Below are 27,915 nucleotides of genomic sequence, written 5' to 3' on the forward strand. Positions count from 1 at the left end.
GGTGCAATCTTACCACTTTTCTGTTGCTCGTTTTAGTGGAAAATACTTGAGTTTTCCTTCTCTGACAGGTTTCCACCTCATACACGTTCCGGCTTTTGAAGGTTTTACTGTATGATCTTCTAGGTAGTACGGAAATGACGATAGAGTTAAACAAGGCTGTTGCTCCTAGAGAGCTCTGGTGGCACAGTGGTTAAGAGCTTGGCTGCTAACCAAAAGGTCGGCAGTTTGAATCCACCAGCCGCTCCTTGGAAACCATATGGGGGAGTTCTGTTCGAGTGAGAATCGACCCAACAGCAATGGGTTTGTTTTTTTTTTTCTTTTCTGGTTTTTATTGTCCCTAGAGAGAGCCCTGATGGCGCAGTGGTTAGGCATGGCTGATAACCAAAAGGTCAGCAGTTCTAACACACCAGCTGCTCCATGGCCTGTAAGGATTACAGCCGTGGAAACCCTATGGGGCAATTCTGCTTTGTCCTATAGGGTCATTATCAGTCAGAATCGACTCTGCAGCAACAGGTTTTTTGGTATTGCCCCTAGAAAACTTACTGTCTTTGAAGACAGACAAGTAAATAAGCAATTGTAATACATTGAGATAAATATCATGGCAGAAGTAAACAGAGGTTCTGAAAGAACATAAAGTAAGGAGCTATGTTTTAAAGGATGAGTAGGGAATTTAGCCATGACATTTTAGGAACAGGGAATATTATATACAAAAGTATGAAGGCAGAAAAAGCAGTGTATTAGGAGAGTAGAAATTATATGACTAGAGTATGCAAAGTGTAGGTAGGAGGAATAGCTGCTTGAAGTGTAGGTCAGATGATACTTAGGAAATTGAACTTAGTTCTGTTAACCTTTGTGGGGGAGGTATTGAAGATTTTAAGCAGGTAAGTGACTTGATCAGATTTACATTTTAGTAAATGCATTTTATAATCAAAGTAAAAGAGGATAGATTGAAGGATGGTAAAATCAGAAGAATTAGCAAACTATCTGTCACAACCCGGGGGAACATAGGGAATGTCAGAACTTAGCCAGTGGTGGGTCCCGGTTGCTGAATTCCCTGAAATCGTATCCAGATATTGTCCGTATGTACGTTGCACATTTTTTCTAGACAGAGATTCCATAGCCTTAATCGTATTCTCAAACAAATTTTAAAAACACTGGCATGGTATTATTTCCAGGATTCAGACTTGGGCATCTCTGTGGATACTGATATTGTTAACTAAGTTGGGGATATACAGCGAGTAAGAGAAAGCAATGTAAAGTAATTGCGTGATAGACAAAGTATTCGTTACCTTTAGGGTAAGGATATTTTAAAGGAGCTGTCAGCCAGCTCTGAAAATGATAATCTCAAAGACTTTTTCTTGCCTTTTAACATTATGTCTTAGGAGAAAAGGTATTTTATATTTGAAAGCAGGAGAAATGAGCAGAATTTTCTCTCTCGATTCCTGTATGTAGACTTTTTATTTTGAGGCAGATTAAATAAATACGCCTTAAATCATCCTGTTATTTATTTATCAGCTTTTTAGTTTTTCATTTATGCACATAATGATGTGATCATTTAAAATTGCATATTTCAAGCAAGCTTCAGCGTTGAAGTTCGTGAGAATGCTAGGATAAGAGCATTGTGTATGTGTGGTACCTTGTGCTGGTGTCAGGTCAGTTAAAGAGGGTGCAGGCCTGATTCCTTTGCTTCTGTTCCTCATTATCGTATTTAAGAATAGGAGTGGATTGGTTATCAGACTTTAACAATGGCGTTAGCAGTTTTCTGTTATCCTTAGCCTGTGAAGTGTATTTCATGCCTCTTTAAGTTCAGATTACAATTCGAGAGAATGCAGATGTTGAGTATTAGGGTATCTGATGGGGCACACTCACATAAGCCGTAGGCTGCTAGTCTCATAAATACCTGATTATACTGAGTTAGCTGCATTCCCATAAATATCTTATTTAATTTCCACTTTCAGTTGGTCTCTTCAGATTTAACAGAGTGAATTTTAAATACTTTAGATTTGGATATTAGGAATAAATTTTATGCAGTGACTGGAACAATGTTGAAACTATGGTCTTTACATCAAGGCAAGGCTACATTTTTATCTAGACAAGGCTACTTTGGTATATATTTCCCCACGTTCTGTCTTTTCAGGTTGAATTACTGATTCCCCCTCCCCCCTTTGTTTTGTTTGTTGTAGTTTTGATGTTTTTTTTCCTTTCAGCTAAAGGAGCAGCCCAGTGGTTTTCAAGAAGTGCTAAAGTGCACTGACTGTCTCATGATGACTGGTGCCTCAGGGAGGGTCATGATTCCTGGATACAGGATCGACCTGATCCTGGATGTCACTTCAAGCAGTCAGATCGTGGGGAAATGCCTTGTCTAATGGCTAGCCTTCCTCAAAAGTCTGATGCTAGTCATCTCGGAGGGCCTCAGAAAAAGCCTTAAAGGTGAGCAGAGTAGAGTGTAGTTCTCTCTGGGGGCTGTAACTATTTGTTGGAGAAGCTGATTCAACATAGTATGACGACCCTAACCTGATAAATCCAGGTTTAATTGGGAAATTAACTTTGAGTTTATAGATTTGTTGATGATGATCAGACCCCAACTTTTGTTAGAAACCACCTTCCTAAGCTTAAGATCTATTTAATGGGCAGGGGCTTTTCAGAGCCCTGGGTTAACATCTGTTGCCTTGAATAGAAACCGCCTTCCTGTCATACACTTTGGTTATAAAATTATATTAAGTTGCTAAGTACAGGTAGAGTTTTTAAAAATTTAGCTAGTGAGGTACTCTCTTAGTTTGTATGTTTATCCTATACCAATTATTTATCAGGCAATTGAGCTTCAGGAGTTGGAAGGACAAGTTTGTGTCTCATTTGTCTATCATTAAAAAAATTTTTTTTAAAACAGCCATCTTCGAAGCAATTTAGATTTATGTAGCTCATATTTTATTGCATTCAACTTGAAGAATATTAATACTGCATGCATCATTTGAATAGTATTTTGGCCTCATTAAAAGATTCTTTAGAGGTGTTTTGACCATTTCAGCTTGGAGAAAGTTTAATTCTAGGCCTCTTTCTTTGTAATTTGAAATACTTATGGAACCCGGTTGTTTCTGTAATACCTTTATTGCTAAATTTTCAAGTAAGCTCTAAAATTTGTCCTAAGACTTAATAGTTTATTTTTGATCGAGCTACCTGTGTTACTTAAAAAAAAAAAAAGATAATTCTAGAGCAAATACCTTCCCCATTGTATCTGTACTTTTTAATTTAGAAAGTATATACATCGCTGCTCTACTAACTTACAAAACATACAAAAATGGAAATTTAAAAGGATATGATGGAAAAAACTTACGTGAAGTTTTTTTTTCCCCCTCACACCCTGGGTCATGATATATATACTGGGGGTTGGCAAACTTTTTCTTTAAAGAGCCAGACCGTAAATGTTTTAGGCTTCTCAGCCCATGTGGTCTCTGTTGGAACTACTTGACTCTGCCGTTAAAGGGCAAAAGCAGCTATAAACAATATGTTGAATGAATGTGGTTGTGTTCCAGTAAAACTTTATTTACAAAAAAAAGGCAGTGCACTGAATTTCACTGGTGGGCCATGGTTTGCTGACCCCTGGTGTATACTCTATTTTGTAGACCACTGCCCTAGACCTTGAAGTTGTGTTATACTACTACTTTTAGGTGTTTTTCAGCATCAGTTTTAGGATAGGCTTTATCCATGCAGTTGATCTTTCATGAAGTGAGCAGAAGAACACTAATAGTCAGAACGTGTTCCATTTAATTGAACAAATGCTTAGTGAACACCAGTGATGTTCAGACAGTAGGTTAGATGCTAGGATCATGAGTTTGGTCAGAGAGGTAGGTAACAGTTACAGCATCGTTTGAGAAGTAAAATGATAAAAGCCTAAGTTGCTGAGATGGTACTGAGAAAGTGAGGCTGTAGCTGGTGCTAGGAAATGATGTCTTGAGTTGGTCTTTGAAAGATTAATTCAAGTTTGCTAAGTGGGTGGGTGCAAAGGCATAAAGCTGATAGAGAGCATGGGAGTATGCACTTCAGTACTGATAGTTGGTAAAGTGTTCAAGAATGAAGTTGCAGGAGATGAGACTGGACAGGCTGACCTGGCCCATTGTGTATGCTCTGCCAGGGAGCTTTGCCTTAGAGGTGATGATGGAAGCCATTGAAGAGCTTTTAGTAGAAGAGAAAATAATCAGATTTGCATTTTAGAAGGATAGTGGTGGTAGTGTGGACTATATAAAGGGTAGATTTTGGGGCAGCTCATTTTTTTTTAACTCCTCGAAAAAGAGGATACAGTGGTTTGTGGTCATTTTATACAGGCTTTAAAAAAAAAAAATCTTATAATACTGTGTATCAATAAAAAAGAGCAAACTACTGACATGCTAGGACGTGAACCTCAGAAACAGTATGCGAAGTCAAGGAAGCTAGATGTAAAAGGCCACGTATTGTATGATTCCATTTATATAGAATGTCCAGAAAATAGATTAGTGGCTGAGAAGTGGGCTGGCGATTGACTGTAAATGAGTGCCAGGGATGTTTTTGGGGTGATGGAAATGTTCTAAAATTGGATGGTGGTGATGGTAACACAACTCTATAAATGTGCTAAAAGTCATTGAATTGAACATTTAAAATGGGTAAATTTTATGGTAGGTAATTATACCTCAACAGAGCTGTTAAAAAATAGCAGAAGGACTTCACCTTTGAAATTTATTGGGGTAAAACTTTGTTAAAGAAATTATTTTTATATTGCTGGTTGCAAAACGATTGCTTTTTCCTCTGAACAAATATTGATCTTAAAAGTGTGTTTGTGGTTTTTGTTTATTTGGTTGGTTGGTTGGTTTTTACCTCAGAGGAACAAATTGTCAAGTGTAACTGTAGCAACTACCAGCTAAATAAACCAGGTTGTTATTACATTTTATAGAATTCACTTTGACTTTAATAATTTCCTAATTTTTTTTCCTAATTAGAAGTGATTTGGGAAGAACCTTCTTAATTGCTTATATTACATAGTAATATTACAAATCTAGACATAGCCTAAGGGGAATTTACTTCACTTTTTTTTAAGGAAATAATTGCTAAAGAAAGAATCTGAAGTGTGTTTTTAAATTTACAAATTATTTTCTTATAATCTTAACAGTCACAGAAAATGAATAAAAAAATATAAAACAATTAGAAAATGGTTACTTTCAATCAGTAAATACTTAGGGCCTACTATATACTAGCACTGTTTCTTAGAAACAGATTGTGAAGGATTCTCACTGTTACTTTCTTTTATTCCTGGCTGCCAAAATAATTTTATAAGATTGAGTTTCATCATTTTATATATATATATATGTATATATATATGTATGTATGTATGTATATATAATTTATAAAAACAGTTTAACTTTTTTTGTTTATAAGGTAATTTCACATATTATTTAATTCTTAACAATTCTGTAACAGTGAGGAAAATGGGTCTTAGTAAAGCTGACCCCCAAGTTAAAGGCAGAGCTGGGACTTGACCCTTGTGTTTTTTTTTTTTCTCCCCAAATCCATTACTTTTTCATTCTAATACAGGATTTTTAAAATAGAATAGAGAGTTCAGAAATTGATTTTTAATAAGAGTGCCAGGACAGTTCAGTGGAGGAAAGATTAGTCTTTTCAACAAATGGTCTGGGACAACTGGTTATCCGCAAGCAAGAGAATGAAGTTGGATCCCTACCTGTTACCATATACACAGATGAACTCAAAATGGAACAAAGACTTAAATATAAGAGCTAAAACAATAAAACTGTTAGAAGAAAACATAGATATAAATCTTCATGACCTTGAATTAGGCAACATTTTCTTAGATACGATACCAAAAGCGCAACCAAAAAAAGCAATCAAAGAAAAGATCGATAAATTGTACTTAACCAAAATTAAAAACTTTTGTGCTTCAAAGGATCCTATCAAGAAAGTGAAAAGACAACCCCTAGAATGGGATAAAATAATTTGCACCCCTCAAGGCTTCTGCCTTTGGTCACTGTCTGTTGTAATTTCTCTGAGTGCTGTCATATACTCCCATGACTTCATTTATTATCCATAGGCTGATAAATTACAAAACCTACAGCTTTTTCCTTAATTTCAGGAATCCCAGTTTTTATCTTCTAGATCGCTTGCTACCTCAGTGTCCTGACTCCTTTTTGCTAGTCTTTTGTGGAGCTTTTTTCTTGTTGCTGCATTTCTTCTTGTTGGCATTCTCCTGTGGCCACTTAGATTTCTGCTTTTACTCTAAGTTAGTTACCTCTCTTCCATTTGATTACTAGAGTCGAAATATTGTTGATGTCTTTTTATCTGTTCTAGTCTTCCCCCTCCTATATTTGTCCTTGTGAATGTATACCATTAAAAACATTTTTTTTTTTTTTTAAAGTGAGATTTCTGGAGAGAGTAGAGATCATGTTATTTTAACTGGAAATCTCCATTTTTTATCATTAAACTTTTATCACCTCTTGCTTAGAGTAACAACCTCTAACTACCTTGTTGCTATTCTTTTTCTTTCTTATTTTCTATATTGTAACCATTGTTACTATTTTTGAAAAGCAGATCTTTTCATGTGACTCTTTAGGTTAAAATCCTTCAGCTTCTTATTAAATGTGGCATTATGAATCTTCACTTAGCCTCGTTTGGTAATGTGTGAATTTTTTAACTGTTCCAAGCCTCATCTCCTCATCTTTAAATTGAGGATAATGTGTACATCATAGGATTATATTAAAGATTCACTGGGTTGGTAAAGGGCTTAGAATAGTGCTTGGCTTTTGCTAAGATTTGTGCTTAACAAAAGTTGATTCTGTTCCCTTTCTTTTTTAAAAAATACTTTATTGTGTTTTCAGTGAAGGTTTACACAACAGTTTAGGTTCCTATTCAGCAATTTCTACACAAGTTGCTCAGTGATGTTGGTTACGTTCTCCACAATGTGTGAACATTCTTGTTTCTGTTCTGGTTGTTTTGTTTCCGTTAATCTAGTTACCTTGCCCTCTTAATATTCTCATCTTTATTTGAAAGTAATTGTTGACTGACTGACTGGTCTCAACGGTGATTTTTTAAAGGAGCACGGTATAGTTATGGGTGCTACTCATTACTTTTTGAGGCAGTTTGTCATTTAGCTACAAGGTGACATGAGGGGTTAGTTTTGGTTAAAGGTTTAACGAGCATTTCAGGGCTGTAGTCTTGGGGAGTCCTCCAGTCTCAACCAGTCTGGTGGGTTCCTCCCCCCTGCCCCCCATCCCTAAGAATTTGAGGTTCTGTTCCACATTTTTCTCCCATTCTGTCAGGGTCTATCTATTGTGGTCCTTCCAGTCCCTTCCTTTTTAATAAAACTCTTCTACCAGGCCAGACTGTGAAGGTGCTGTCAGAGTGTGTAGTGGCTTTTCTCTAATTGTGGTTATCCCAAGCAGTACATTCTAGGATATATTCATTTCATACACCTTCCCTCAACCAGATAATTTTAGTTTGGATATCCTTGAATTTTGAATCATTCTTCTTGAAAATAATTAGAAAAAGAGCAGGGATTAGGAATTCTGAGGGTGAAAACCACAGAAGAAAGGGAGTTGAGGACCTGTAAATCACGAGTCTTAGAACTCTTCCTACGTCTTTTGGGAAGGAGGAAGCTGAAACGAATCTGTAAGGGCCAGATCCTAATTATATGTTTGTTTTCTGTTGTTATATTATGAGTAGGAGGTAAGGCTATATAATATTTGGGAAAGGGGATTTAAGAAATACCCACCTAGTTTCAGCAAAAATGTTAGGATTTTATTTGAAGCTCTTTTTCCCATCTGTATCATCCAAGCAAATCTGAGTAATTGGGACTAAAGTGGTACTTGACTAAAGGCTGGGGTTGTCAGCTTTCTGTTTATTAAGTCAGACTTTTAGCGTGAGTTTGAGTAGAATATGTGCTTTCCTGCCCTTAAAGCACAGTGCCTCTTTGATGCGTATTTTCTGCAACAAAGCAAAACAAGTTGACAAGCATCTAGTTGAATCTTCACAGATTCTGAAAAACTTCTAGCAAGGTATATTTTTTTAGGATGTTGGTTTGGCTCCTCTAATTGGGACAAAAATAATAGTGGCTTAAAAAAGGGAGAAAGCTCTTTTTCCTTTCACATTAAAGACAGAACTGGTATTTGCGGAGGGAGGGTGGTTCTACTCCAAGCTGTTGTCTAGAGTCCTGTGTTCCTTCAGTTTTGTTGTTCTGTCTTAACTTTCATCTGAATGGTAATGCTGGTTTTACAACACGTCCTAGATCAACACTACAACTGAATTTCGGCCTGTGGAAAGGGGTGAGGAGTGTGGAGGGCTGGTGGGTTCTAACTGCCATCCTTTTGGTTAGTAGCTGAGTGCTTAACCGCTGTGCCACCAGGGCTCCATATATATACATATATATATATGTATATATATACACATACACACATATATTTTAAAAGAAAATATGTCATGAATTCATACTAGTATTTCCAATTCAAATTTAAGGGAGGTATTTAAAATGTACTTATGAAAGAATGTGTTTATTTCATAGAGACCTAGGTTTGATTCCTGGCTCTGCACGTAATTAGAGGTGTAACCTTATTCCCTCTTATTCTGAGCTTCAGTTTCCTCATCATTAAAATGGGGATAATATTAACTATACCTCATGTTTGCTTTGATGATTAAATGAGGTAATGTGCTCAAGAAAGTTATTTGCTTTTATTATTACCTATCACAGAACAGAAAAGAGACTCTTGATTTTTCTTGTAGGTGTCAGACAAGACTTGCCAATGGAGGGCTCACATTTGTGCTCTTGGGAAGGGTTGGGTCTTAAGTGTGGCGCAGAGGTTTAGTTAGTAGAAATATCAGGACAAGGGACTCACCAGGTAGCAAGATCTCCATTAATCGAGTCTGGAGCATAGGATTCTGTTTTGGTCTTTAAAAAAAGAAAAATAAAATCCAGAACTTTAGAGTCATACAGTGTATAGTCTTTGCACCTGGCTTCTTTTATTCAGCGTAATGCTTTTGAGAGTCATCCACGTTGTGGCATGTGTCAGTAGTTTGTTCCTTTTTATTGCTGAGTAGTGTTCCATTGTATAACTATACTATGATTTGCTTATCCATTCACTAGATAGAACATTTGTGTTATTTTCATTTTTTGACCATTATCAGTAAGGCCATTATGAACACTGATGTACACATCTTTTTGTGGATGTATGTTTTTATTTCTCTCAGTATATACCTAGGAGTGCAGTTGGTGGATCATATAGTAAGTGAGTATCTAACTTTTTAAGAAGCGTCAAACTGTTTACCAAAGTGTCTGTACTATTTTGCATTTCCACCAGTGATGAATTAGAGTTTCTGGTCGCTCTGCATCCTCACCAGAGCTTGATTTTTTTCAGTCTTTTAAATTTTAGACAGTCTCTAGGTGTGTAGTAGTATCTCATTTTGGCTTCAGTTTGTGCTTCCCTAATGATTAATGATGTGGAGCATCTTTCCATGTGATCATTTGCTATCTCTATATCTTCTTTGGTGAAGTGAGTATTCTGATCTCTTGCCCATTTTTTTATTGGGTTGTTGTCTTAGAATTGTAAGAATATTTACATATTCTGGATATACGTCCTTTATTGGATGTATGCTTTTCAAATATTTTCTCCCAGTCTGTGGCTTGCCTTTTCATTTTTTAAGTGTCATTTGAAGAGCAAGTGTTTTTGTTTTTTCTTTTATACTTTGTGCTTTTTGTGTTCTATTTGAGAAATTTTTGCCTAACCCAAAGTTACTAAGATTTTTCCCCTGTATTTTTTTTTTAAGGAGTTCTAGAGCTCTTAATTTTAGGGCCATGATTAATTTTGAATTTTTATGTATGATAGGAAAGTGTTGCGATTCTTTTTTTTTGACGTATGGCTAACTAGTTACATCAGTACCACTTGTTGGAAAGATTATCCTTTCTCCCATTAAATTGCCTTGGCATCTTTGTCAAAAATAAGTTGGTCATGCATTTGTGTCTGTACTTTTTATATGTTTTGTTGATCTCTATGTCTGTTTTTATGCCAGTACAACTACAACACTGGCTCAGTTACAGAAGCTTTTTAGTAAGTCTTGAAATCAGTTAATTTAAATCTCTTTTTCTTTTTCAAAATTGTTTTGTCTATTGTAGGTCTTTAGAGTTTCCATGTAAATTTAGCTGGTTAATTTTTATAAATAAAAGCCTGCTGTGTATATACATGTTTGGGTGTGCTACATATATACTCATACAAATAAAAAACACACAGAGGGCACAGTTATGGAGACCTCCTAGGCGTGTCCAAATACCTCTCGGGATTGGTATACTGGGTTAAAGGGCTTGGGACCATAGTCTCGTGGGACAACTCAGTCATTTGGCATAACATAGTTCATATGGATAATGTTCTACATCCTAGTTTGGTGAGCAGCATCTGGGGTCTTAAAGCTTGCGAGCAGCCATGGAAGATACAATTATTGGGTCTCTTCTCATCTGGAGCAAAAGAGAATGAAAGAAACCAAACACTCCAAGAAGAAACTAGTCCACATGACTAATAGACCACATGACCACAGCCTCTTCTAGCCTGAGACCAGAAGAACTAGATGGTGCCCAGCTACCACTGCTGACCGTTCTGACCAGGGACACAAGGGAAAGTCCTGGATAGAATGGGAGAAAAATGTAGGGCAAAACTCAAATTCCTAAAAAAGACCAGACCTGATTGATGGAAATTAGAGGAAACTCCTGAGACTATTGCCCTAAGATACCCTTTTAACTTGGAACTGAAGCCACTCCCAGAGGTCTCCTTTCATCCAAATAATAGATTGACTTATAAAATAAATAATATCACAATTTTACATTATTATTCCATGAACATGGTATATCACTCAGGTTTTTTTAGGTCTTTGATATATTTCTCAGCAATGTTTTGTAGTGTCAGTGTACAAGGCATGTGCTTTCTCAAACAGTCAGCTACAGGTAGTCCCTGACTTACCACATATTTGAGTCACGATGAACCACACAACCATCTGTGTTTTTTTTTTTTTGGTACATCTTATTGTTGGTAATATGTACCACATACAGTGTTACAGCGTGTAATTTGCTGATGTTATTCTCATGCCAGCTCCCAAAGATAAAGATTGGATTCATAAAGATACTGATGATAAAAGGCAATAATAATGAAAACTAAAAAAAAAGAAAAATGTGGTATTCAACTTAATGTTAGAGCCGACTTACGATGGAGTCATTGGAACGGAACCCTGTTATAAGTCGGGGCTACTTGTATTCAAGACCACATGGTCAACATTTAGCCAAAAGCAAAGGTGAGAGGCAAAGAGGGGTGGGAAAACTTGATAATTGGAAGCAGAACAAACAGAATAGAAATAATGAAAATGTTGACAGATTAGAAAAATTGTAACCAATGTCACAGAACAACTTGTACAAAAATTGTTAAATGGGAATCTAATTTGCTGCATAAACTTTTATCTAAAACACAATAAAATATTTTTTAAAAAGCCTAATGCAATTTTGACTGGTATAACACTGAATCTATAAATTAATTTAGAGGAGAATTGACATTTTACATTATTGATTATTCCATGAACATGGTATATCTCAGGTTTTTTAGGTCTTTAATATTTCTCAGCAGTGTTTTGTAGTTTCAGTGTACAAGTTTTGTACGTATGTTAGGCATCATATATTTTGATGCTATTGTAAATTATTTTGTTCTTGTTTTTTACTTTTGTTTTCTGATTGTTGCTGGTACATAGAAGTACAATTGGTGTTTGTATATTGACCTTGTATCCTGTGAGGTTCCTAAATTTGGTTATTATCTAGTAGCCTTTTTCTAGATTTCTTTGGATTTTTTACATGGCTGATCGTGTCATCTGTGGTGGTAGACAGTTTTTCACTAGGTAAAACTTTTAAGGGGTTCAATAAATAATATAATCTAAATCCCAGTCTGTAGCCAGATTTCCCTATCTTGTCTCACAAATGTCTACAATTGGTTTGTTTGAATCAATCTAAACGTGGTTCACTCATTATATTTGTTCATTACGTGTTTTAAACCTTTTAAAATCTGTAACAGTACTCCCCCACTACTTGCCCATTTTTTCCCCATGTCATATATTTTGTGAAGAAACTAGTAGTTTATCCTGTGGAATGTCCCTCCTCTGAATTTGTGTGATTTGCCTTCTCATGGTGTTGTTTAACTTGTTCCTCTATCCTCTGTATTTCCTGTTCAGCTTGTATATCTAAAGTCTTGATTGGATCCTTCCCTCCTCCCTTTTTTTGCCTGGAGATAAATGCTAGGGCTGCAGGTGGAGAATGTCAGTGGTTCTATCTACAAATTGTTAATAGAGCCCTGAATTTTCTGCCCCACTTCAAATCTCTATCCTTCATTTGTCCAGTCTAACGTATCACCTGGGTTCTGCTGGACCAGTTGGCCCCTTTCCTTATAAATTCTAGGCTGTGGTTTTGTTTGCTCAGCTTCAACATCTTCTGTCCACTTTTCTTCTCTGATGTCTTCTGTTTCTGTTTATTGTTGTAGGGTTATATTTTAATTCTTTATTATAGAGAAAGGAGATAAACAGGTGTGTGTTAGCCAGACCAGAAGTCTCACAGTAGAAGTTTAATGTAATTCTGTATCCCTAATTGATCCTTAAAACTTTTTTAAAAAGATTATTACCGTATGGTGAAATAAGCATTGAAACTGAAAAAAATTATGTACAATAGATTACTTAACATATAGCAAGCAGTACAAATAAAGGCGGTTGAAAGTGCTAAATTTCTGAGGAGAAATGATAACACTTTCAAAGCTATGAGGTGGTATTATTGCTATTTGACCCATTATGAAGAACTGTTACTGAGGAATCAAACATCCGTTCAAAGCTATGCTTTTTCAAGAAAAGCATTATATTTTCTAGTGATTTATAATTGAAGTAAGGAGATTATGAAATTATTCTAAGATTAATTAAATAGGAAATACAAATGAATACTTGTAGTCTTTAATATGTCTTCAAGTTTTACTGTTTATACTAAAAGTGTTAGATTAGCTCAAGATCATTGTAAAATATGACCCAGACGCTCTGCTTAACCTCGAATGACCAAAAGAGATTCAGAAGAACCTCTAGACTCAGTGTGGAGAAGTCTTAGACTCAAATCTGTGATACTCAAATTCTAGGATATGGAAGAAGAAAGAAATATGCATCTGTATGGATAATTATAACCTATTGTTGGAAGAATTATATACATTTAATGTTTAACTGTAGGGAAACAAATAAATTACTGTATACCTTAGAATCTAAGTTACAGTTAATAGGTTTATTGGAGAAACAAATGAAATGACTCAAGCAGGGTATCTGATGAAGCTCTGGCACATTATAGGACTTAATTAGTGATGAATTGTCAGTCTGTTAACTTGCTATGTGATTTTAGGCAATATTGTTAAGGATGGAGCCCTGGTGGTGTAGTTAGGAGCTCGGCTGCTGACCAAAAAGTTGGCAGTTCAAATCCACCCGCTGCTCCTTGGAAACCCTGTGGGGCAGTTCTGCTCTCTTGTATAGGGTCACTATGAGTTGGAACTGACTCGGTGGCACCTAACAATAATAATAACAATTGTTATGGAGAAGAAATCTTTAAAAATGTTTTCTCTCTCTAAACTTCTTTAAATTATCAAGAAAAGGTTATTACTGTCATGTTTTGGGGGTATAATCTATCTTCAGAAGATAGGGATATATATTTCAGAAAGTTCCTGAACCTTTTCTGAATTGATTTAAATAGATTTCATATTGAAGCACAAGGTTTTTCGTGCTCTCAGTTACCTAGAAAATAATGGCTCTCCAAAATGATTCATAAAACTTTTACTATATTTTTATTTTTAAAGTTTTTCTACCAGTGTACTGTAAATTAACCTTATAACTAATACTTTATAATTTATTCCAGTCTAGATGTTTTATGCTAGACTCTGAATAACTTCGTACGTAATGGTTAAATGATATCAAGTTAAACTTTAGAGTCGATAGTATTAAGAAAAGTGTATCTGTGTTGTACTGAAACCTCACTAATTCAGATGAGTAGGGAATGGAAAGACAAATTCTGAATTTTATACATTTTCTTAAAGTAACAAGTTGTAATATTTCAGAGAAACTATCATGGTATGAATTAATGATAAAGAGTATTTTTAAAAGCAGAAGACCCTCACTGTTGACTTGGATAAATAAGTTATAACATAGCTTGCAATTTAACATTCATTACTATTACTCAAATGTTAAGTGCTTCAATAAGCAGTAACACCTCAGTTGACAAGATTGTTTGGGTGGACTGGAGTTTCGTAACCATTATTTTGTCTCTTCCTGTACATCTTTAAGAAACATATTCTCTTCTGGTGCATGTGCATGTGCAGGTCATTTTTAAACTAAGTTTTGTAGTTTCTTTTTTAATTTGTGCTTTATATATTCTGGTACCTTGTTATTATATGAAGATGTTCTATCATGACTATAATAGTAGAGGTGGAGAAAGCATCAGGGCCTTAGGACATACTGTGTTTTACATTTTTTCCTCTGCAATTACCTTTGGTAACAGTCTTGCTTTTTGCTTTCATTAATCTGTTTCTTCCTTCTGCTCTTATTCCTTTTGCCAACAATCACTGTGGTGCTTTTCTTAAACTATTGCATTAGCTCCCTAGCTTGTCTTGGCTGCCTTCAATTCATCGTGCACACATCAATTATTATTCTATAGCACACAACTTGACTTTATTATTCCACTGTTTAACAGTGCTTTGTTGCTTCCCACTGCCAACTAGATTTCTCAGTGCCCTCCACAACCTAGCCATTTCTTATCTATCCATCCATTCATTTAGCCATTATTATTGACTTTCTTCTGTGAAGCAGATACTGAGCTAGGCTCTAAGGATAGAATGGTGAGAAAACAAACAGGAGCCCCATCCCCATGGGTCTGGTTGGGAAGGCAGACATTATTAAAAATATCACATAAAGATCATGAGATATCCTACAAAAGGGAGGAATATATGCTGTGAGAGCTTGCAATAAGGGCATTAGAACTAGTCAAGGAGGTTGTGGAAGGCGAAGATCTGAAGAAATGAGTAGGCTTTACTACACAGAAAGTGGGAACGAAGAGCATACCAGGCAGAGGACTAGCATGTACCAAAGGCTCTTTTGCAGAAGAAAGATGAAGGACTGAAAGAAGGTTAATGTGGCTAGAGTATAAAAGAGAAGAGATAATAGTATAAGGGACTGGAAAAGAAGGCTAGGCTTGACCACACAGGACTTTGAGGCCATGCTAAGTGATGTTGTTATTAATATAAAAGTAATAGGAAGCCATCTAAGGGTTTTATTTGGGAGTAGGGGGAGAGGCAGGGAGTGGAGGGGAGGGAGACTAAAGTGGGTGTTGGTAGACCAGTTAGGCACTGTTGTGTTAGTCCTGACAGTAGCTTGGACAAGGAAGTTGGTAATAGTAGAAGAGATAGAAAGAAACAACAGTTTCAAGAAATATTTAGAAGGTTAAATCAATGAAATTTGCTGACATTGCATTTGGGGATATAGGTAGAGAAAAATCATGAGTTCAGCTTTGAACATGTTGAGTTTTAGGTGGCTTTGCGTCATTAAGAGGAAAGGTCAAGTAGGATGTCTGGTGTTTTGTTTTGTTGGGTGTTTTTTTGGTAGCTAGTACTTAAATAATGGGTTTTATAGTTAAATTAGTTTGGGAAATGTTAGCATAGAGGTTAACAAATAGGCTTCAGATATTGACCTTGTTTTGAATATTTACTCATTTATTTTACAGCTCTTTAACCTCAAATAAAGTACTTAACCTCTCTATAAGTCTTAGTTTTCTCAAGTTGTAAATGGGTGTAACACCCTCCATACTGGGTTGTTGTAAGGATTAAATTGGATAATGTATACTACCACCTGGCACACAGAAGCTAGCAATAACAAGAAGAAGCTGCTATTACTATTACTGTCACTACTCTTACTTATTATGAGTGCTGAGAACTTGACTGAAGTGCTGCTGTTTCCACGAGGTGTTTTCTGATTCACCTCCCATGGTCCGTTCTCTGTGATCCAACTGGAATTCCTTTTTTTTTTTTTTTTTATAAAAAACTCAGAACTTTATAAAACATTTTCAGGTATTTCAGATTCTACTTCTGCCACCAGTTGCAGATTGCAGGTAGGCAGTGGATTGGCAGGATTGCACACACACATCTGTTGTAAGGTTAGGTTATGTTTCTGGTTTAATTAGTCAAGGATACATGTTATGAAAGTGAGCTAACCACACATAGTAGGAGCAGATGTAGTGTATCTCAGCATAGGTTTATTTGGCCCCCATGGTCTATGAAAATAGGACTCCTGGTGGTCTCATTTTACCTGGAGAACTCTTCTTGCTAGCCTTGTCACCATTCATGGAGACCTTCCACTAACAACCTACATGCTTTTGTTGAAAGAAAATACAGGGCTCTCATGATTCTTGAATTACTTTCAGCATTCGCAAGCATCCCAGAGTGCCTTTGTGCCCCGTGAATATTGTTGTTTCCAGCATTTTAGGAAGTTCATTTTCTTATACCTCTCAATGGCCATTATGCTTTCTCTATAAAGTAATTTATGTTCTTGAAGGTAAGAAATATATTTTTCTTGTCTTTGTACACCTTGATATCTAATATTGCCTTTCATTAAATAACCTGAGTTATAGCTTGATTTGTGATTCCCATTCTTTTGATCTTTCTTATTTTTCTAAAAAGGCCTCGCATTATAACAATTAAATTTTGTCTATTTATAATGATCTAATTAGTTCTGATACTAGGCTAAGTTCCTTGGTACTAGGCCAGTGCAATAAACTGTGGAAAAGGGAGGGCTTAATGTGTGTGAAGTAAAAAAAAAATTGTAAGAATTAATATATGATCAGGTTCTTTGTATCTCTGATAAAGCAAGAATTGGTGAGGTTATGTTCTGTGTGGGCCTCTGTGGAAGTGTGTGCATACGTAAATTCTCATTATGAGTATTGTATACTGAGCTAGATGGAGTAGTGGCTGTGGCACCAGCATGTGAAATGGTTGTTTCTCCACCCCCTGCTCTAGGTTTTGCAGCTCGTCTCATTGTATCCTGTATGCATGGGCATATATTAGGGCTGGAGACAGCTACTTACACATACAGGGAGAGAATAACTCTCCAAGCTCTTGGAGATAGGACTACCCAGTTCTGTGATGCATCACATACATGTTACCATGGAAACTGTGTTTGTGTATTTGTAGCCACATGCAGGGGGGAGCACAATTCTTGTTAGCAGGGTACTGAAAGGTGCTTGTGCTCTGTGACTGCAACCCTTACTCTGCCCCTTTCATCTTATACTTTCCTTAGACTGCTGTAGTGGAACCTCATTTATTCTTTCATTTGACAAATACTGTGGGGGGAAGGAGGACACAAAAGAATCAGATGCCTGTCCCAACCCTCTCCCAAACTGGTGGGATAGGCAGCCAAGTAAATAGGCCATTAAATTTTAAGTGGAAAGGGCTGTGATTAAAGAGCATCTAATTTGAATTACTTTAGTAGTAGAACTAATTGGCAGAACTTCCAAGTTCAAGAGGAAACCTTAAGTGTTGGTACAGATCAGCCCTTACTCATGCATGGTGGGCTCTGGGTGTGATCATCTTCTAGGAGCCAGTTAGGTTGTATGTTAGGAGACATCTGTTTGGAGTCCTGAATTAAAGATGCTTTAAAAATAAATTTCTTTTGTCTTTTACCTTTTGCTTACATTTATTTTACTTATTTATTTATTTACATTCTGCAAGTTTAAAAAATAAGTAATGATGTATGAGAAGAATACTGGTTACCTGAAGTTTTAGAGTACCTTCTCTTTAAGTGAGCTGCTGTAAAACATGATCTTAAATCTTGTTTATTTGGCTTGGTATGTCCTTATTAAATCCTGAAATTGTGCCCATTGAATAACTAAATAATTTAAAAATATAAGTTGACAACTTATTCCAATCTTAACAGATTCACAAATAATTAAGGTCTCAACCATAATCAAACATAAAGGGGAAATTGTACTTTTATAGGTACATAAAGTTCGGTCATACCTAATAGAAAAACTGTTACCTGCCTAATCTGACCTTTTCTTTTAGACCTATGGAGGAATTAATTTTATTCTCTCTCTTTTTTTTTTTTTTTAGTAAGTCCAAGGATTCAAAGGTGAAAGGGCAGTAAGATCTCCTGGAAAGAAGGAAAAATAGGACAGTTTTCCTAAATTTAAAGTAGAACTACATTCTAGTTTCTATTGGCTACTAATATAATCATATACAGTATCGGGTTAATAGAAATATAGAAAGCCTCCGTTGTCTTCAAGTAAGATTAAAACTTTTGTCAAGCTTTGGCAAGTATAATCTTATGAAGACCTTAATAAAGGTCAATAATAACATGATTATGAAAAAAATTACTGTATTATTGAATCACACGTGATATATTCAGTTTTTAAAATTTGCAGCCCTCAGATATTTTAAACTTTATTATGCAGTTTAGAATAATTTACTGGCTTTTAATAATTACCTCCATATTAATATATTCCAGTATTCTAGATAAGATGAAATGATATTAAAAATTTCTACCATATATGCTTAGTTTTGTTTTAGATTTTTAAAAATTTAATAAATGAAGCAGTACATTACAGATAATTATGATGTCTTCCTCTACACAGTGTCACTTCTCTCCCTCTTCCCCTTCCCACAAGCAACGTTATCATGAATTTGAGCTAAATATTGTTTACTTTTACAGTGCATGTAAATGCTACTCTGTATGTATTATTTTTCATTTTCCCTTTTTTTAATATAGAAATAGACTCGCATGTACAGTCACCTAATATAAGAAGAAGGTTGGATTGCAGCTAGTGTCACATAACAATATGTGTATACATTCTTGTATGAGAAATTAACTTGATCTATAAGCTTTCACCTAAAGCACAGCTAAAGAAAAAAAAAAAAAGAAAAAGGTGACGTTCCAGTGCAACATAGAAAGGATGGTCTTTTCAGTAAATGGTACCAGGTCAATTAGATATCCATTTGGAAAAAATGTATATTCACTCCTTCCTTACATACACCAAAATCAATTCCAGACATTTCATGTTTAAATGTTAAAAAAAAAAAAAAAAGCTTTTTGAAGAAAACATAGGAGAACATCTTCATGATCTTTGAGGACACAAAAAGCAGTAAAATATATTATAGAATTTATTGTGATCAATACCTTTTTTTAATCAAAGATACCACTAAAATAATGAAAAACAGTCACAGAATGGGAGAAGGTCTTTGCAATGCTTATATCAAACAGAGGACTCATAACTGGAGTATATTACCAGTCCTCTAAGTCAATAAGAAAAGACAGACAACCCACTGAAGAATGGGTAGAAGACTTTAACAGGCACTTTTTATTCATTTTACATGTGGTAAATGAACAGGCTGCAGTTCTATTTATTGATTTTTTTATTGGTGGTTTTCCTCTGTTTCATGATTTTTTGTGAAAATATACGAGAGTTTCTCTAGCATGTGTGCCCTGAGGTGGCATTTCTGAGTCCTAGCGTATGCTTATTTTTAGCTTTACCAAATATTATCAAATTGTTCTCCAAAGTGATTTTATCAGTTTATAGGCCTGTCGTGAGTGGTGGAGAGTTCCCCTTTGCTATAGATCCTTGTCATATCGCTTGGTGTTGTCAAACTTTAAAATTTTTGCTAATCTGATAGGTGTGGAACGGTCTCTGATATTTAATTTGTATGATCGGATAATTAGCATCTTTTCACGTTTATAGGTCATACTGATTTTTGTCTTGGGTGTTCTTATATTTTACCCATTTTTGTTTTGGGAATTGTCTATTTGTATTTTTTGCCTATTTTTCTAATGGGTGGTTTTATATTTTTCTTGATTCATATGCAATTTACTTTGATTCTCAAAGTTCTTATATTCAGAAAGACTCCCCCCTCCCCTTTGTGATTTTAAGACCTTGCTATAGAGTTGAAGCTGTAAACCTTAGAGGTACAGGAATTCAATCCTCCTAAAAATGTTTTTCCTTCAGGCTTTTCTCTCTTCTTACTCTGCCCTGTTTTATCTACAGGAGATTTTTTCCCACTTTGGTGCTGAGAGGGTGGTGGTGATATGGGGAGGGGGAAATAAGAAATTGAAAAACCTGAATAACAGTGTGAGAACCAGAAGCCCGAGTGGCACAGTGGTTAAACACTCAGCTGCTAACCAAAACGTGGGTGATTCAAACCAACTAGCTGCTGTGTGGGAGTATGTGGCAGTCTGGTTCTCTAAAGATGGGGCAGTTCTAGTCTGTTCTATAGGGTCGCTATGAGTTGGAATCGACTCGAAGGCACACAACAACAATAATTTGAGAACAGTTTATAAAATTTAAATAGCTATATATAAAATGCTTGGAAATATTCTTCTGACTCTTCTTGGCTTTTCTTTTTACTTGAAATACATTCTACATTTAGCATTGTACAGCCAAAGGCCAGTTTTTTCTTTGGATATTGCCTGCATTGCAGATGCTCATCATGATATGATTAGTTGTATGTGTGTGTCTATACAAAAAAGAAAAAACCAAACCCGTTGCCACTGAGTCTGTTCCGATTCATAGCAACCTGTAGGACAGAGTAGAACTGCCCCTTAGGGTTTTCAAGGAGCGGCTGGTGGGTTTGAACTGCCAACCTTCTGGATGGCAGCCATAGCTCACCGTAGCTCTTAACCACGGTGCTGCCAGGGCATATATATATACACACGCACACACAGTCACACACACATATTAGTTGTGTATGTGTGTATGTGGGGGAGGGGCTTATCATTGTCCCGTCTACCTCTTACAACAGGTGGTGCCTGTTATCCACTGGATTCTCAAGATGATTTCTCATCTCCTTTATTCCCCAGACCAACTGTATTAACAATTGAAACTGTCTTCAGCAAGTGCCACTGCTGCTTTGAAATTTCTGTGATGTTAGAAAATGACCAAGAGCTTGGTAGTTCTGCTTCCCAAGTAGAAAGTTGGTTGGTTCTGGAGTGAAAGATGACACAAACAGTGCTTTCTCGTTATCTTATGGCAGGATGTGGTGATAGCAGCAAGGGCTTGGAGTTTTCTGAGCTGTTTTGCAAGTGTTAGAGTTTTGAGGTTGGAGAGCCTTCATCAGAGAACATCCTGGCCCAGATTTCGTTAGCATTCCTTCTTTACTGCCTCTGACTTCTGCCATAAGTAGGGTCAGTGCCAGAGGAAGATCTCATGACTCCTGTCCACGGTCAAAAATCTTGGCTAATCTTGACAAAGGAGCCTTGCGAGCATTTCTTTTGCCAGAAATCTTGTGGAGAGAGGTATCAGTGTAGCACAGCTTCTCTAGGAACCCTCTTAGAATAGAATCCAGTTTTTTTTTATCCTGGTTTGAGGGAAGTCATTGAAGAAACCTGAGTCTTTAATCAGTGTAGACTGACTTTAATTCCTAATTTATTAAGTTCAGTTTTCTTTCTGAAGTGAGAAATAGAAAGGCTGTAAGCAATACAGTTATATCTTGCTTTATGGAGAAATGAGTGTAAACTTGGGAAATTAATTCGGAAGTGATAATTTTAAAGTGTATAACATATTTAAAAAACAAAACAAAAACACGGGCTCCAATATTTGTATTAATGAGTTCCTTGAGTATGCTGAACCTAGACTTAAATAATAAGAATTTTTATTCCCCTAAGCATCGGACCATTATCACACTTAAAATATTAATAATTTCAGTAAGATATATTCCAGATTTTCCTGATGGTTTCAGAAATCTTTGCTTTTGGTTGTTTTGTCTCTTTTTCTATGATAGTTCCACCAGTCCTATCCTTTGCTTTTCCCGGCTGTTGATTTTTTGGAGAAACTGGATTATTTGTCCTCAAGAATGTCTCACATTTTTTATTTTACTGATTGCTCCCTTGTGGTGGTGTTTAACTTGATCCTGTATCCCCAGTCCCTATAAATAAAGGTTTAGTTAGATTCAGGTTTCCCTTTTTCCCTTCCTCCCTTCCCTCCCTCCCTTTGTTCCTTCCCTCCTTCTCCCCTTTCCCCCTTCCTCCCTCCCTAAGAATACTTTATAGTAGTTGACATTATGAACTTCTGTTGCATCACATCAGGACACGTACTAGTACTCTCTGGTTGTCCCACATTTAGGGATGCCAAAATCGATGTCTAGATTCTGTTTGTACGCTGGTTTTTAACTAGAGGTGCCCATTTGAAACACTTCAGAACTTTTCAAAATTCTTAAGAATCTTAGAATCAGAAGAGATTCTGACTTAGCAGGTTTGATGGGGATAAGGAGAAGCATCTGTTAAAAAATACACACACACACACACACACACACACACACACACACACGTACAGAGAGAGAAAACCCTTCTACTTAGATGTGGTGAGAATAATACATTTAATATGTAATGAGATTGACAAAATTTACCTTTGTGTAATGCTTTAGGAATGTATGTCTTTGTAAGACATTTAATATTTAGATTGTTAATATTTAAAATTATTAAAAACAGATTTTTGAGGCTGCTGTGGTACAGTAGAAAAAGCAATGACTTGGATCCAAGAGACCAAATCATTCTCTCTCAGACTCATTTTTCAAAAATCTAGAAAATAGGAATATCGTCAGGTTGTTTAAATAATTAAATTATTTATTTGGAAGAAGTCCAGGACCTGGTGGTTATGACATTGAATCTAAATCTGAAAAACATTAATGTTGGTTTTTTTCAGTTGAGGTCTTCAGAGTAAAGCTTAAGAAAATTAAAATAACAATACCTCATATGCCATTTTAGCTGTATCTGTATACACTCTAAAACAATTTTTGAGCTTGATTTTGGAGAGAAGATTGATAGTGCAGTTTTAATGTAAGCGTAATTAAAATGGCCTTTTCGGGAAAAAAGTGTGTGGAAATCTTACTATTATTTTTTCTACTTCCAGCTCCATTTACCTCTCAATTCTCCTTTGCCCGGAAGTGAATTGACCAAGGAACCTTTTCGTTGGGATCAGAGACTCTTCGCATTAGTGTTGCGGTTGCCTGGCACCATGTCAGTAGAATCAGAGCAGTTGACAGGTGTACCCTTAGATGACTCTGCAATCACACCAATGTGTGAGGTAACAGGAGGTAAGTTTTTTAAACACTTGCTGGCAAAATTTCAATGATCTAAAGCAGAGTTTATCTGAATGTTTTTAAATGTACATTTCAAAAATTCCATGCTTATTTTTGTTTAACAAGTAGATACTAGAAAGTAAGTAGATACATGGTTTTAAAATTTCATTTATTGATGAAGATTTGTGATCTTGGTTTGAATAGAATGGCTACTATTGGATCTGAAAAGGAATGGTATTTCTTTCTACTTAAATAGAAAATGCTGGCATTTGAAGTTGTTAAACTCATTTTCTTATCTACAAAGATTGCTAATGGTTTAGAAGTGCTGTAGAATTATTTTCGGTGAGAAGTGATTTGAGAATCATTTCATTATCCGTTTGATGGTATATGCCTGGATTTAAGTGCAGTCTATCCCACAGGCAAACTAGGTTTGAGGAAGAGGTGGTGAGGCCTTACCCAGTTTATGCCTCACTTATAAATTAGATCAGGTAGCCACTATGTTAAGTGAACATTAATGAAAATCTTGAAATATAGTATGTAATAGACTCAGAACTTCTACCATGTGAAATTGGTTAACAGGTGGGTTAATTTTTGGTAATTTTGTAACAGATATTAACTTAAAGATATGTATTGAGTGCATACTGATTACCAAGCACTGTTCCATGCCTTTGTACATCAGTAGTAAATAAGACAGACATAGTGTTCTTGCTTTCATGGAACATTTTATTTCTCACCTAAGGAATTTGATGTTAAAATGTCCAAGTCTGATATACTACTGTTTCTTCTGTTATAAGGGCCTGTGGCGTAGTCTGTAGACACAGTGCTCTATTGAGATTCCGTCATAGCCATCTGTATCATTTAAGGGAAAATGGGTAGTGCAAACCATTAATGTGCTCAGCTGCTAACTGAAAGGTTGGAGGTTCGAGTCCACCCAGAGGTACCCTAGAAGAAAGGCCTAGTGATCTACTTCCAAAAAATCAGCCATTGAAAACCCTATGGGGCACAGTTCTACTCTGACACACATGGGGTCGCCGTGAGTTGGGATCGACTTGATGGCAACTGCCTAGTTAGTAAATATTTTAGGTGCCCTTCTAAAGTTCTGTGGGTGTTAAAAATCTGCAACATTCACGAACAAAGGGAGTTAGCTTTACACAGTTACATGAAGTAGATAAGTTAGGAAGTTTTATTCACATTATTAAATGTTCTCATTTTGTAGAAATATTTTTGTGAATTTCTGTAATATCTTCAAAATTTAATTTACCAAAAAAAAAGTTTATGTATAATTTTTAAGGGGCAACCTTTATAATCAAAAATTCACTGCTGATAATTCCCTGTGTGTGGATGTGCACTTGTATACAGGAAATTTGAGTTTTCTTTGAACTGACCTATTTATTAAAATTTCTGATTTTTTTTTTTTTAATTTAAATCTAGGGTTTTCACCCAACAGATTGTGAAGGACCTTGAGGCTATAATTGAAATATTCTTGCATTGAAAATTCTTTACTATGAAATACTGTTTGGATTTAGAATTAAGATAAAGTTAAGGGACTGTGTGTACTGTAACATTTGTCTTCTAGAGTCAAGTGTATTCAGAGCGAAATGAAGTGAGTGGTATAATCAAAGAGGGTCTGAAGAGAACCTTGAGACATCATATATTAGTAACATCCTTGCCTTTGGGCAGTAACGCACTAAAGTTATTTTTATTCTTTGAAAGGCACGTCTCCAGAGGAGAAGATTCTGAAGTCACCCTTGGTAATATCTTTCAATGACCCAGAAATCCTAGTTGGTCGAGAAGTTAGGAAATTTCCCCTAAATGTACATCCTGAATCCCTTTTTCATGCTCTTGCTAGCAGTAATGGGATGCTGCTTAGATGCCACTCACCTTTTCATATATCTGAGTTATGTGTTTTCTTTTTTCTTTTGAAAGAACGTTCACTAAAGAAAGTTTTAGGGATAAAATACCAGGAAAGTAGAAGAAACAAAAAGCTAATATCCACTGTTACTACACCATCCAGATATATAATCACTGATAACAGTTCCCTGTGTATGTTTCAAACTGAATGAGAACAGTAGTGTGTATGTGTGTGTACATGTTTATTTTTCCCATAATAAAATGATTCATGCTCACTAAGAAAAAATTTAGAAATTCACCCATATTTCACCTATTCACATATAATTGCCAAATCAATCAATATTTTGTTGTATTTCTTATGTATGTTTTTTTAAAAATTGCACAATTGTCATTATAAACACTTTTCTTTAATAAATATTAACATAGTTTTGAAATTTTATTTATTGTTGAAGGTCTGTGATTTGGATTTGAATAGGAGGTGGTTATTAATTATTAATGTGGTAATTAACGAGTGTCCACCCTATGCCAAATAATGTCCCAGATACTTGGAATACAGCACTACAATAGACAAAGCTTAGATTTTTGGACAGGGTAACAGATAATAATCATGGAAAATGAATAAATAACACTTTTTTTAGAGAGTGCTAATTACTCGGAAGAAAAGAAATTAAGGTAAGGGATAGAGTAACTTGAGGAGGAGAATGAGTATTTTAGGGAAGTCGTCTGAGGAGGGTGGCATATAAGCAGGGGCCTGGGTGATGAAGTTCACCATGCGAAGACATGGTGGGGAGGAAAGGGACTTGTTCCAGGCAGAGTAGATGATTAGATGATAAGGGATGGAACAGGTTCTGCCTATTTGGGGCAACAAGAAGTTTGATGTGACTGGAGCTTACATAGTTAGGGAGGAGTAGAAAGAAGAGTCCAAATACTGAATAGTCATTTAGGCCATAATAAATATTTTTTATTTTCTAAGTGTGATGGGAAGCCACTGGAGGGCTTTGAATAGGGGGTGACATCTGATTTCTATTTCTGAAAGATGACTTTGGTTGCTGGATAAGAATATACTGTATAGTAGCAAGAATGGAAGCACGGAGACTAATAAGAGATAATAGTTATTTGGTTTAGAGTGCTAGGTTTGGGGAAGTCTGATGCAGAATACATTTGAAAGGAAAAGCAGGGATAGGAAAGTGAGGGGACAAGGAGTCAAGGATGATTGCCAGATGATTCCTTTGGCCTCAGCAACTGGAGATGAATGACTGTGCCATGAACTGAGATGATATGCTGGAGAGGAGCAGGTTTTGGGGAGGTGCGGGGATGACAGTAAATCGAAAGTGCCTAATAGACATGTTGGTGGAAATATTGAGGTTAACCCGAAGCATTTTATAAAAATTATTTAAAGACTTATAGATTAAATAAATGTAACTTTCTTAGCATCGATAAGGACTGTTTGCCCAACTTAGAAATGTTCTTTTTGCCTTTTCATTTTACTAAAATGCCAATCCAGAAGTATACTTCTGTGGGCTGTACTTAACGAAAAGCAAGCCAGCTTCTTGACTTGAAGGTGTGTGTTAATACACTTTTCTTACAAATATAATTCGTGATCCTAGAAAACTTACACTTTGGTATAAAGTGTCATACATTTGGTACAAAGTGTCATCACGTCTTCTTTGTGAGTTTTGACGTAGGGAATAAGTAAGCATGAGAGAAACATTACATAGAACATAGGCTCACTTTATAAAGATGGCAGAAATTGCTTACAAAAGAAAAGAATTAATGAATTTTTATTATTTGCCACATAACTCAAGTTTATTCAGTTTTTCTCTAATTTTTATAAAACATCTCTTTAAGTAATTTTATTTTATTTCTTACTAAGATCATAACTGGTTTGCTCTTATTTTTCTAGTCATTTAGTTGATGATACAGCTTAGGGGATTAGAGAGAATTACCACAATTATACACTCAAACATTTTTTTTTTATTTTAATGACATCTTGGGAAGATGTTTAAATGTCATGAAATAAGATATTCAACCTTTATATAATCTTCTAAATGCTTGTGTGTTAAGGTCGTCAGCCTTTTTTAGTATGTTTTATGTACATGCTTAAATTGACTTAATTTTTTCTTTTTTTTAATTTACCAGTTCTTCCAGATAAGCTTGGCTCTGTATAGACACTCTGTTCTAACATTGATTTCAAAATAACACCATGATTTCCAGGGGCAAAAAGTATACCTGGAATAAAGTTTCTAATGCCCTTTAAGGGTTTGAATCTTGGCTGCACCAGTGTACTTACTTGGATAAGTTAGTTAACTGCTCTGTACCTTAGTTTTCTCCTTTGTAAAATGGGGAAAATAGCCCATACAATTTTTGCTAAGATTAAATAAATTAATATGATAAAGTGATTAGAACAGTGCCTGGCACATAATAGATACTCGGTAATTGATAGCTCTTTATGATTGGGAACATCATTATGTATACAGGTAAGTTGTTTCTTATGTGATGCTTGTTTTTCTAAGTAAAGCTGACTGAGTATTTGAATCATTTATTACTGCCTAATGTTCTTTTCTGAGTATCCTTTAGCAGATTACGTGTTGAGTACGAATTGATAAGAGCAATTTGGTATGTCAGATATAATGATGTAGCCTATGTTCTGAAATAATTGGTTGAGTTTGTAAAAGGGTAGGACTTTATCATATTGAACTTATAACATTGCAAGATAATTTGATTAAAATTGAATTTTAGTTGTCCAGGTTTTTCTGCGTTGGTCTATATCAGCACTATATAATGGAAACATAATGCAAGCTATGTATGCAATTAAAATTTTTCTAGTAGCCACAAAAAGAAACAGGTGAAATTAATTTTAATAATCTATTTTATTTAAACGATTATATCCAAAATACTTCAACATGGAATTGATATTTCAAAATGATTGAGATATTTTCCATTTTAAAAAAAA

The 27,915-nt window shown here is 35.6% G+C and overlaps 1 protein-coding gene across 4 annotated transcripts in view; it reads left to right on the forward strand.

The window, feature by feature from the left end:
* Positions 1–27,915, forward strand: part of INTS6 (integrator complex subunit 6) — an 82,894-nt gene that overhangs the window by 25,154 nt on the left and 29,825 nt on the right. For 3 of the 4 annotated variants that reach the window (XM_004376563.2, XM_023731523.1, XM_023731524.1), the window contains one exon: positions 22,943–23,126. In XM_004376563.2, the coding sequence (XP_004376620.1) occupies positions 22,943–23,126 (184 nt within the window). Of the gene's footprint in view, positions 1–2,207; positions 2,431–22,942; positions 23,127–27,915 lie in introns of those variants that run through there. The other variant, XM_012555614.2, reaches the window with a different exon arrangement.

The sequence above is a fragment of the Trichechus manatus genome, unplaced genomic scaffold, assembly GCF_000243295.1.
Source record: "Trichechus manatus latirostris isolate Lorelei unplaced genomic scaffold, TriManLat1.0 scaffold00044, whole genome shotgun sequence".
Taxonomy (NCBI): domain Eukaryota; kingdom Metazoa; phylum Chordata; class Mammalia; order Sirenia; family Trichechidae; genus Trichechus; species Trichechus manatus.